A 12,436-nucleotide genomic window follows, 5' to 3' on the forward strand; every position below is an offset into this window, starting at 1 on the left:
TGGTGAGCGATTGACTCTTTCAACCTAATTGACCGATATAGATTTATGAAACTCTTCAGTCTCCACCTCTTTGTCTCAACTCTCAAGCCATGAATTTCCAATTCTCCCTACCTCATCGTTTCTCGTCTACTTCTGCCTCCATCTTTTTTGTCTTCGCACACTCTTCATTGATACAACGTCGTTTTCTTTCCCTCTTCATCCACCGTCTCCATATTTGATTCTCTCCCTACCTCTACGTTTCCTTCCTTTTGTCACTCACGCACTGTTTGGCCAAACACGTTAGAGTAGAGATCAAAGACGATCATACCCTTGCTCAAAAACCATCATTGAGGAACCAAATAGCACTTTGTGACTACACAACAAAACTCAACTTTCACCGTTACAACAATCTATAGTATGGTCAAGAAACACACCATTACAATACTCTTTTACAAAAAAAGTATATATATATATAATAAACATAACGGTTGTCAAATAAACAATTTATACGATACCTAATCCGAACAAAAAAAAAAAAAAGAACGCTTCAAATAAGCACTTTATACTCGATACCTAACCCGAACAAAGGAAAAAAACCCTTCATCTGAGCACTTTATACTCGATATCTAACCCGAACAAGGTAAAAAACGCTTCAAATTCCCACCATCAAAACACATAAAGCTCAGCTAACTCTTCCAAATTTGAATCAAAAGTGAGATTTGGATCAGAGTTTTCCAACATCCACAAGAGATGATCAAAGAGAACAACTTCACATCTCAATGAAATGGCATTATTGTTATGAGTATGAGTCTCACAATCTTCATTGGCTTTGGATTTGTGGATCAAAGCAGTTAACAAAGGATGGGTCAAGTGGTTTGAAGTTAATGAGTATCTCTTCCTTGTGCTTCCAACATATATAATTACATTGTTGCTACTCACCTTTTGAAGCCTTTCATGTTCTTGATGTTCTTGATGTTGTTCTTGATGTTCTTGATGTTCTTCTTCCATTTTTGTTTGAGAAACCCAGAGATGTTCTGTTGTGGATTTGGATTTGGATCTGAAGCTTCCCAATTGCCTTGAAAGGGTCTTGCATTTCCTCAATAGAGAGTTTATCTTCTTCATTTCCCTTTTCTTTTGCTTTCTAGAGAGAGAGATTTCATGGGAGACTCTCAAATTCAGTGCCAAATAAGATTAGGCAAAGAAGATGAGAGAGAGAGAGGGGTTGAGTTGGTGCCATCTCTCTGTTTTTCTTGGTGATATATATATATATATAAAGGGTAATTCTCCACGAGAACCCGTTCTTTGTAAATTTCTCTCCTGGGGAATGTGAGATTTCATATCGGTTAGAGAGGGAAACGAAACATTCTTTGTAAGAGTATAGAAACTTTTCCCTAACAGACGCGTGTTTTAAAATCTTGAGGGAAAATCGAAAGATGACAATATTTGTTAGCTGTGGACTACCAATTACAAATGATATCAGGGCCAGACATCGGGCGGTGTGCTAGTGAGGACACTGAGCCTCAAAGGATGGTGGATTGTCAGATCCCACGTCTATTGGAGAGAGAAACAAAATATTTTTAGAAGGGTGTGGAAATCTCTCATGATGAGTTTTAAAACCTTGAGGGAAAGTTTGGAAGGAAAAGCCCAAAAAAGGCAATATCTGCTAGCGGTGTGCTTGGGCTGTTACATGGAATCTCCGCTCCGATGCCCGCTAATTTTTCTCGTTGAATCCCGACAAAAATAATCTTTGTCCCCGTCTCGTGAACATCTTTATTTATTAGTAAAAAATTTGTAGTAAAAAGACGGTGGCTCCTCTTTTTCACATCATATTAAAAGGGTGCAATTTTATACGAGTCTCGTATCGTAGAGCAAGTGAAGAAAATGCATAGCATAGGAGATCAAAAAGTACCAAATTTGATGATTTGTTAAGGAAAAGACCGAGTATGCTATTAACGGCATTGCAACATATGTCGATAAGGCCTCCATTGATTGTGTACAAACAAAATTCGAGTCGAAAACTCAATAATTACGAGCCAAGAGTACTTTTTTTTTTTTTTTTTTTTTTTTTATTTTGGTTATAAATCTCACTTTAATCCTTAATATTTTAAAATTTCCAATTTTGCCCTTAATGTTTAAAAATCTAAATTAAATAACAAAAATTCTTCAAACATTAAATTATTGTTTTATTAACATATTTGAAATAAGGACATAGTTCAGACTCGTTACATCTAATTTCATAAGCATAGATTTTGAGAGCTTATACGAATATCGAACCTGAGTCTAAAATAAATAAACTCACGTACTAAACATAACCCGAGCGAGCGAAAAGCAATTCAAATTCAACACTCAACACGTAAACCAAACATCTCTGCGCTTCTTTTACAAGCAATAATTTTTTATTTTTTTTAAAAAAAAAGGGGATAGATTTGGGAGCAAAGGGAGGTAGTCTTGGCTCTTGTGTGCTACCAAAAAGAAAAACATATAGTAATCATTACATTATAAAAACTTTATTTTAAAAAAATTATTGGGAGTACATTTTGTTAGCAAGTGGCTTCAATAATTTTGGTCATTCAATTCTTCCAAACAGAATGCACCCTTGTTTGCCGTTATATATAACAATTTGTATAATTCCTTTCAAATTTTATAAAATTTAGTTAGATTGGTTAAGACATTAATATCTCGATGGTAATTTTAAATATTGATATTCACATTTTTAATATGAAATTCCCATATTTTCACTTTTTTGTTCTTTAATTTTTGGGTTTTCTTTACAAAATTTTCGGTAAATAAATGAAACATATAAAGGTTTTTTTTTAAATTTCTTTGTATGGTTACAAAAAAAAGAAAACAACAATAATAATAATAATAATAAATCACTAAAAAGCATAGGAATAAGCTAAAAGGTATAACGGTGTTATCTTCACTCATGTGAGGATCAAAGTAAGTAACTCTCCGTATTATTACTAAACTTTTACACTAGAGGAGCGAAAAATATAATGTATAGTTGGATGAACCAATGTGAATGAGTGTAAGATTCGTGACCGAAACATGATTGGTACTAATAATATTAGATGATATTGTGGTAGTAAAATAGGCCAAACTGTGACAAGTGAAAGGTTATAAATAATAAACAGTTGTTCGTTCATAAATTCAGTTGACTATTTTAAATTTTTATTATTGAGATTTCTTTTTTCTCTTTGAGATTCAAGCTTCGTAGTTAGGTAGGAGCATTTTACTCATAAGATTTACATAAAAGCAAACATCTCATAAAAGTGAAAAACCGAAATTTGGCAAATTTGGCTCCTCAAACTATACTCAAATAGCTATGAAGATTCTAATATTTATACTGGATTGTTTCCTTCTTGTTACCTGGTTATGTTAGGAGGAACTTCGTCAATAGAGTTCAAACCTATTTTTATCGTTCATAACTTTTAAAATATCGACTTTGAATGATATATCTATAACTAGCATATTGGAAGGAGTTTGTGCCTCACCTGATGCCCACGACCTCCATCTTCACTACTCTCTAGAGAGACTCGACCAACCTAAATGCCAAACCTGTGAAAGACCACAAAAGTTATAAATTATTAAGTTTTTTTCGCTCAATAATTTTACTAAAAAAATTTCAAAAAGAATTTCTCGAAACATCTCAAACCCTTACGATCAACGCCACCTGTAGATTTTGAAAATGAAAAGAGAGAATATTATAAATTGCACCGAATTGAAGAAAATAACGAGAAAAGTGTTCGAATGAAAAGACTAAGAGGGCAGTAAAGCAAGAAGAAAAGATTGGAATGGGCAATGGCACGAGGGACAGTGCCCCACAGAAATGGCCATTTGACTGAGAAGGCTGTCGTGTCGGGTGGAAAGACAAAGGGAATGCACGTGCAGATATTTAGAAGAAATGTGATGCAATGTATATATTACATAAAAAAGATAGAATGAAGAAATGGGCACATGGCCCAGCTTACCTTAACCACAAGCATTCATTTTGCTCGCACAAACAGAATTCAGTACATGAACTGCTCACTCCCCACTCCCTACTCCACAACTTTTCATTCAAACCTCTCCATTTGGATCACAAATTTTAAAACCCTTTTTCAGCTCCTTCTCGAGGAACGAGTTTCGAGAGTTTTACTTAGGGTTTGATCTATAGATTTGTAACTTGTAGAGGCTGAAAAAATAGAGTTGTATTCCATGTTTTTACTTCGGTTGAAACATATTTGAATATGTTAACGTTGTGTCTTAAAGTTGTACATTTTGAAACATAGAATTCAAATATAGTCTAGATGTTTTCATCCACCAAGTTGAAATTTACTATATTCGTTTGATTGAGTGAATTTGAACGAGATGGTTTGAAGACGGATTTTTAGAAGCATAGATAGTGTAAACTTATAGGATTAGCAAGTTGTATTTTAGGATGAAATCGTCCAAGTCCTAACTAGAGGCTCTAATCCTAATTTTAGAGTATCAAAAACTAGCCTTGAATCGACCACACTACAATTCTTTTTCTTTCCAACCACTCTTTAAGGGTTCACTTTTGATAGAGATTTGAAGCTAAGAGCTATTGAAGAAAATAAATACTCTTCAATGAAGCATAAATTAAAATCCTAGAGATTTGAAGTTATTCAACTAACATAGTCTAGATTTGGATGATGAATCAAATTGCCAATAATGTTTGATTATAGAATCAAACAAAAATAAAAACATTTATACTCTTGCAACTCTTTCATTGCAAGACATATTATGGATTGATTCATGCATGCTAGCTCTTAAAATTAGTCTAAGTTAAATTAATTCCCAACCTAAAATTCATAGTTTCTTATTTTATTAATTTTATTTAGGTTTGGATTAGTCCAAACAAATTCACACTATTTAAGCCAAGTAAAACTAAACGATGTTGTAATCCAACTAAAACTAAACAATTCAGAGTTGAGTTACATTAGATTTTTTTAAAATTATCAAACTTTCCTATGATTGATGAAATTTAGTCCATTTTTTTTTAATTTTATGTGTAAGGTTATATATAATTTGATTTTTCTGAAGCTCATTATCCTAAAAATAATTAAAACTGAATCTCTAATTACAAGGAAGGGAACATAAAATCTATGAGTTTATGATCATGTCTCTACTGCCCAAGCAAGCATGGGCAAAATGCAGATTTTAATGAGCAGGCTCTTTATTATTTCTATGCATTTGATGCGTAGATAATAATATTATATACACAGACTATTTAATATATTGTAACACTTTATCATCCTTCTGTTCCTAGCAAACATCCCATCAAAGTACTAAACTACTCGTGCCTAAATAATGCCATAAAAAGCAATAATTAACTCTAAAATAATTAAACAAATTCTCTTTCCACATGCAACATTCCTCGATTACCCGACATAACTTGAATAATACCTTTAAAAAATTTTAAAATACAAATTCAGAAGTTTTAATAATACACTTAAATATTTTTAAAAAATTCAAAAATACTAATTATATTTTTAAAATATAAAAAAATAGCATTAACATTTTTAATCTTTTTGTTTACCAAATGTTGTAGTATATGGATGAAAACCATTTATCTACACCTACAAATTATAGAGAAATGATTTTCATTTATATACTCACGATAAAAACTTATTTTAAAAAAATTAAGGGTATTAATGCTATTTTTGAACGGTTGAAGGGGTTCATGAGAAAGTTTTAAAACAGTTAAAAGTAATAATAAAACTTTTGACATCAACAATAAAACAACATATAGAAGAAAAAAATTCAAAATTATTCTTTCGAAAGATAATGCTATGAGAATATGCACATACCTGTTTCTGTCCAGCTAAATATTCACCTCTTGATTTAGATCTTGAATCCGATGTACAATCTGTTAGGTAATTTAGTATTGCTCTGGCTGGAATGATCAGTAACAAGAGTCCAAAGAAACTTCAAGACAGGTATAATATGTCATCAGTCCAGTAAACAGTTCACAGTTAAATGTCTGTCAGGATGAATGAAGTAATCTTCAAATTTCAAATTAAGGATTTGAGTAATTCTGGATGTCAATCATACAGCACTATACCAGTCCGTTTCTTCGCTAAACTTTTTAAGTTCTTATGGACGAATAGAAATTCTTCTATTAGAGCACTTTTCTTGTTGCACTGGCCTTGGTAGGCCAAGTTTCGTTCTAAAAGACAAAAGAACGAGGCAGGTTGATCCCCAAATCTCTGAATGACATTCTTTTAACCAAGAGAATATGTTCTCCAAACCACCTTTGTTAAGAAAACAGAGTATAGGAACAGACACAAAAAAGTGTAGGGCCTCAAGCCACCAAAGGGCAACGAACGAGAAGAAGAACAACCAAGTCTAATCACAAGAAAACGTCCCAATGAACAAAACCCAATAATTAACAAAAAAAAAAAAAAAAACAATGAAGGCATGATGATAATGTATGGACTAGGATTATTATTTATTCTTTTTGTAAGAAACATCAAGAACTTCGTTGAAACAAAGAACAAAAGGAGAGAACAGCTAATGACGTTTTCTTCTCTTTGGTGTCAGATTCTCATTAACATCAATGAAAACTTTCGTATATTTCATCCATAAATCTTTACTTCATGTAAGTATATCCATCTTTAAAAATTTGGCCATTCATAGGCAGGACAGAATTATCGATCACTCTGTTTGTAACATTGCATTTCATGAGCTTTAATCCTATTCCTCTCTGATGTAAGAATTGTTGGAAAAACAAAGTCAACACAGCCAGATCCAGTGGGCTACATCCTTCTTTGACTGAAACGTTTTTAATTTTAAATCAGATTTTTACCAACAAATTTAATCATACTTTGAGAGGAATATGATATATATAAATCGATTTCTATTTGCGTCAGAGTATTAAGTTCCTCTGCAGCATCAAAAGTCCATTGGGGGGACTCTTGCGCCAGGCCCACTTGCGACTTCCATTGCAACGTCATAACATTTGCAACATCAGATAAAAACCCATTCAACAACAGCAATAATTTGGCCCATTGCGTAATAGAAGCAAGAGCCCAGTGGGTTTGAAACCATTGACATCTTCTCTTCTTTAAGAATCATTATTGTAGTCTCACTTGCTCCATCAATTCTTGAGAATCCAAAATTTTTAAGGAAGACCAAACAAGCAAGAAAGGCCCAGAATCTAACATACCATACTTCAACTAGGAAATAGGATTCATTTCCTTATTTCCTTCTATTTTCAGAGGTGTAATTAATTAGCATAGCCTTCCAATTTGACTAAATTTATTTGGAGCCTTCCTAGCAACCGATCATGACCAAGATACTATCCTCTTGTTTATTCCATCATGTCAAAAAAAATCTCAAGTCATTCTTTCCATCATCATCACAAAACATCAAATTTTGAGATTCATATTTGAAGTATTCAATAAAGGAGGCGACTAAACTAAAATCTCCAACTTTGTAAGGCTAGACTCTAATGCCCGGATGGAAGAATCATACAGTACCTTAAGAAAGGTCACTACGAAAAGGGGATTGTCGTATATGCTTCGATCTACCTAGCTGTCATCCTCGAATACCTTGGCACTCAGATTTTGGAATTGGCTAGAAAACTAGGATAAACCCTAGGCATGTTCTTCTAGCTGTGAGGAACGATTAGAAGTTCAAAAAATTGCTTCAAGAAGTCACCATTGCAAGCGATGGAGTTCTTCACAAACATTAATCAATCAATTTTCCTTAAGAAGTGAGCACTAGAGAGGCAAACAATACCAATAGAAGTGCTCCAAGTGGAGTGAGTATGAGAGAGGCCAGTAATGCTCATGGAAGTACTCCAAAAGGGTGAACACGAGAGAGGCAAACAAAGCCAGTGCTCGCTTTAGATAAGAATTTATTTAGATTTATTGTTACCTAATATCTCTAATATATAGGGATTCAGTTAACGGCAGTACAAAAGGCAAATGTACAATTAAATAAAAAGTAGCAAGATAATAACAAAGGATTGTAACCCTGCATACTAAAAGGTGCAAAACATGCGTATGAATATAGAAAAGGTTTCAGTGATGTTACCTGGTCCAGATCTGAAAAATAAAGCTCTAAGTTAATCAAATCAATACCAGTTTTTGGATCAATTTTCCCATTCACGTGAACAATGTCGTTATCCTCAAAACAGCGCACAGTCTGGAACAATAATATTAAAATATTTAACAGCACAAAATTAAGTAATGAAAAAAGCAAGAAGTGCCCACGTTATTCTTAGAGCTTCCAGGGCATTGTTTTGCCTATTTGGCATGCATGCGTATTATAGGACAAAAATATATAACAGAAAAGTTAAGTAGATAAATAGGAACAAAAACTTACACAATTCTGTAAGACAAAAAAACAAAGAATTCAACAAATTAAAGTCCATTCTTTCTCTTGTTGAATCACCGGGCAGTTGATATTGCAGAGAAATATACTAGCCAATTCATCTGTTAAACCGGTATTACTCTTTAGAAATACAATTATGTAAGTAGGTTTCTAAGTATTATGACAAAAGAAATATGATAAAATAGAAAATCACCTGAAGTATGGACCTCCACCTCACGAACATGGGATAAGAAGTTATATTCCCAATCCCTGCAGTGGTCAAAATAAAGGGGAAGTCTATTACAGAATTCTAGAAAATAACATCAATGAAAACATACATACAAATGAATTTTCAAAATGTGTATTTCCACAACCATTTAATTTTTAATTTTTTGTTTTTGAAAATTGTGTTTGTTTTCTTGTCATTTCTGTACAATGAATTTCATCTTTATTCAAAAATCATTTGGAATCTTAGTCAAAAATCATTTGGAATCTTAGTCAAAGAACGCTGAGGTGTGTTAAGAATCACGACTCTCCACAATGATATGATATTGTCCACTTTGAGCATAAGCTCTCATGGTTTTGCTTTAGGCTTCCCTAAAAGGCCTCATGCCAATGGAGATGTATTCCTTTACCTATAAACTCATGATCATTCTCTAAATTAGCCATGATGGGACTCACTCCCAACAATCCTCAACAGAGATGTCAATGAACCATACTTCTCCTTGACTGGCACCATTCATTAACCCAGCAGTATCTACAAACTCTATGGATGCTGGGACCGCTCGTATAGACTTGCTGAGATCAGAAAGTTGATGCAGACGAGGATCTGGAACTGCAACTACTCCTACGTTGGGCTCTATTGTACAGAAAGGAAATTTAGCTGCTTGAGCCTTGCCATTTTCAACCTGCAAAGGTTTCCATCATAGACAATACGCGTCATATGAAATTGATGTAGATTTCCAAGTGGAAGTATGAACTAAAAGAGGAAGCCGTCCAATTCACAAAATTAAATCTGTGGAAAGAAGTTAGAAGTTAAGTGAGCTTTCACAATCGGACACATGACACTGCATTGTTAGCCAGAAACAGCATGATTATCATCATATTAAATATACTATGATGTAGCTTGTATCAAAATTAGTAAAAGCGATGATGATCCGAAAAAAATCAGTTTAAACAAATTATTGAAACACATTCATCGCTCGGAGTGAATATGTGGAGCTATCGTGTCAAAATCTCGAGGCGTAGCCTTAAGATGCACAAGATATGTAGAAAACCTAACATGAAAAATACGATAATCAGACCATGAAAAATTCGAAGAGAGCTGTGAGTCCGTAGCGTTTATAAACTACCTACATTATAATCCAATAGTTCACAAATCCTGGTGCACAATTCCACAATCCACTAGCTATAACGACAATTCAACAACGAATTCTTCAGTAGCTACGGAGTTTTCCGAAAGTAACCATCAGTTCCATAGCTCGAAATCCAAATTACAGTAAATTTAGTATGAAATAAAGAGAGAGAGCAACCGATATTAGCTTACGACGACATTGAAGAGCGTTGATTTTCCAACATTGATGAGGCCAACGATGCCGGCTCTGAGGCTCGTACTGAACTTAGATGTATCAGAGAAACGACGGCCAACCACCGTAACATGGCTGAAATGAGAAGCTCCTGAGGAGAGAGTGCGAGTTAACTGAAGGATTTCGAAGGGGAAAGCAGAGACGGAATAATGTGAGCGCAAGCTATTCTGGCCATGGCTGTGGCCACCTGTTGCAGAGCTCGGACCAAAGCCAAACAGATCGGATGGGATGAACAAAATTATCAAAAAGTGTATACGGAGGGAATTTAACAAGATTAGTCTAAGCTTGTTTTTTTTTTATAATAATAATAATAATAATTATTATTATCAATATTTCAGTTTATTTGATTTAATAAAATCTTTAAAAAATTATAAAATCTAAATAATTATTTTATTTTATTATTTTTACTTCCATTTAAAGTTATAATTGAATAAATATTTTAATTTTTTTTATAATTATTTTATATTTATAATCGCTCTCATTCAAATGTGATATTAATTAATTTACATTGTTCTTTATTCGGACATCACATATCCTCTAGTTTCTATTTTGGTTCGTCTCCATCCCACATCTTAGCAGAGAAGGTACTGATTTATACTTCTGTAATCCGAATTTTTAAATTTAAGCTTTCAAAAAAAAAATGTTTCTATATATATATATACCCTCCCCTTAAAAAAAAAATAATAATAATTTTGTTTTCATGTCTGGTTGACTTTTTTTTTATATTTCATAAAATAAAATCCTGTTCTAAAATATTTACCTGTATTTAATTTATTATTATTATTATGTTTTTACACGTGTCTATCTAATTTTAAAAAATAAATGAAAATAAATAAATTGGTTTTTTTCTTTCACTAGAAACAAAAGGTAAACAATAAAAATAAAATTATTATCAAACACATATAATTCATTCCAAAGAATAACTTATTAAGTAACTATTTATAGTTTTACTCTGTTGTAATAAAGAAACCTACACAATTATATCAAATTATTATTATTTTCACAATATTATTTTTGGGTATTCCACGGGAATTATTTATTTTTATGAAGCAAATAACATTAAACAAGATAATTTCACACTTTTTTTTATTTCTTAAAGAATAATACCATATTGTTAACACACGTGAAATAAAAATAATAAAAAAATTATCATACATAAAACATATAACATTAGCCTAAATATAACTACGCTTATTAGTATTATGACAAAAATTTATTGGACTCCTATCAACCTATCCTACCATAAAACTAAAAGTCAATGATACGAGATTTGAAATGAATTATGTAAATTTCATTATTTTTTACATGTATTAAAAAAAAAACCGTTAGTAACTAAAAAAATTTAAAAATCTAATTTTATTTTTGAAATTTAGCTATATATTCTAAAAAAACGAATTTATTTATTTTTAATTATAAATCCAATAGTTATAATAAATTAGTAATTATATCATAAATTAAGAAAAAGAACAAAACTATTAGAAATTACAGTTAATTAAATATAAATAGAATAACAAAAGGGTTAAAAAAAGGAATTTACAGGAGGAAGAATTTCAGTTATATTAAGATTTGAGAAAATGAAGAAGAGAATAAACAAATTTAAAAGGAAAAGAAAAAAAAAAAAAAGGAAAAAGAGAAAACGAGATAGAAGGAAGAGGACCCATCTTTTTCAATTGTCCTATTAAAATCGCCCGCTAATCGTTATCTCTTTTTAGGGTTCCCCAATTCTTTTGGTTCTCTCTCCGATCCAATTTCATTTTCAATTTCAACGCTTAAAAACCCTTCACTCACACAGCAAGAAAGCTCAATTCATGAAGACGACACTCTAATTTTACTCTACCACCAACTGTACATATTTTTGCAGCTTCCATATCCGCACAAACCCTAGGATTTTGACCTACAGGGGTTTTCTTTTGTTTGGGTGGTGTAATTTCTTTGTTTATTGATCATATTTGGGTTAGATTTGGATCCTGTTTCGCCGTAGTTGTTTTTGTTCTTGTTTTTTGTTTTTATTAAGATTAAGATTTGATTTCCATGTTCTTGCTCTTCCATGTCGAGACTAATTGAGTCGTCGATAATGGATGGTTTCGGCAACGGAGCTAGAGTTCAAGTTGCGTCTACATCCAAGGATCTCACGCGTTTTGGAGCCAATTCGACGGGTAAGGGTTTTGTGTTGCTCTGTTGGACCTTTTTCTTGAGACCTTGTTGCTACAGATCCATTTTATTTGAACTTATTTTTAGCTGTTTCGATGAAGTCATGATTGAGAGATTTGAGTTCGACTTGGTAGTTTCTGTGCAGAATGATTATCTAACAGCTGTGTTCTAGAATCTTCTGAAGGATGTGAGGATTTGGTTCTTCGCTCTTATTAGGTTGGAATATGTTAAAAGTTAAGAATTAAGTCGATAACTATTTGGCTACGGATGATGACAGGGGTCTGTGATGGGCGACGACTTTCAATTTTCTGTCCAGGAATTTCATGTCATTTTTTACGAAAGCTTTCTTTCTTGCAAGAAGCGGTTATTGTTGTTGTTTTTTTTTTTTTTTTTTTAAT

The 12,436-nt window shown here is 32.5% G+C and overlaps 1 protein-coding gene across 2 annotated transcripts in view; it reads left to right on the forward strand.

Moving 5' to 3' along the window:
- Positions 1-11,563: 11,563 nt before the first annotated feature.
- LOC111445957 overlaps positions 11,564-12,436 on the forward strand; it is a 6,481-nt gene continuing 5,608 nt past the window's right edge. Inside the window, exon 1 of one of the 2 annotated variants that reach the window (XM_023084519.1) lies at positions 11,564-12,043. In XM_023084519.1, coding sequence (XP_022940287.1) covers positions 11,935-12,043 — 109 coding nt within the window. In that variant the 5' untranslated portion in view covers positions 11,564-11,934. Of the gene's footprint in view, positions 12,044-12,078; positions 12,226-12,436 lie in introns of those variants that run through there. The other variant, XM_023084520.1, reaches the window with a different exon arrangement.

This window comes from Cucurbita moschata, unplaced genomic scaffold (genome assembly GCF_002738365.1).
Source record: "Cucurbita moschata cultivar Rifu unplaced genomic scaffold, Cmos_1.0 Cmo_Scf00008, whole genome shotgun sequence".
Taxonomy (NCBI): domain Eukaryota; kingdom Viridiplantae; phylum Streptophyta; class Magnoliopsida; order Cucurbitales; family Cucurbitaceae; genus Cucurbita; species Cucurbita moschata.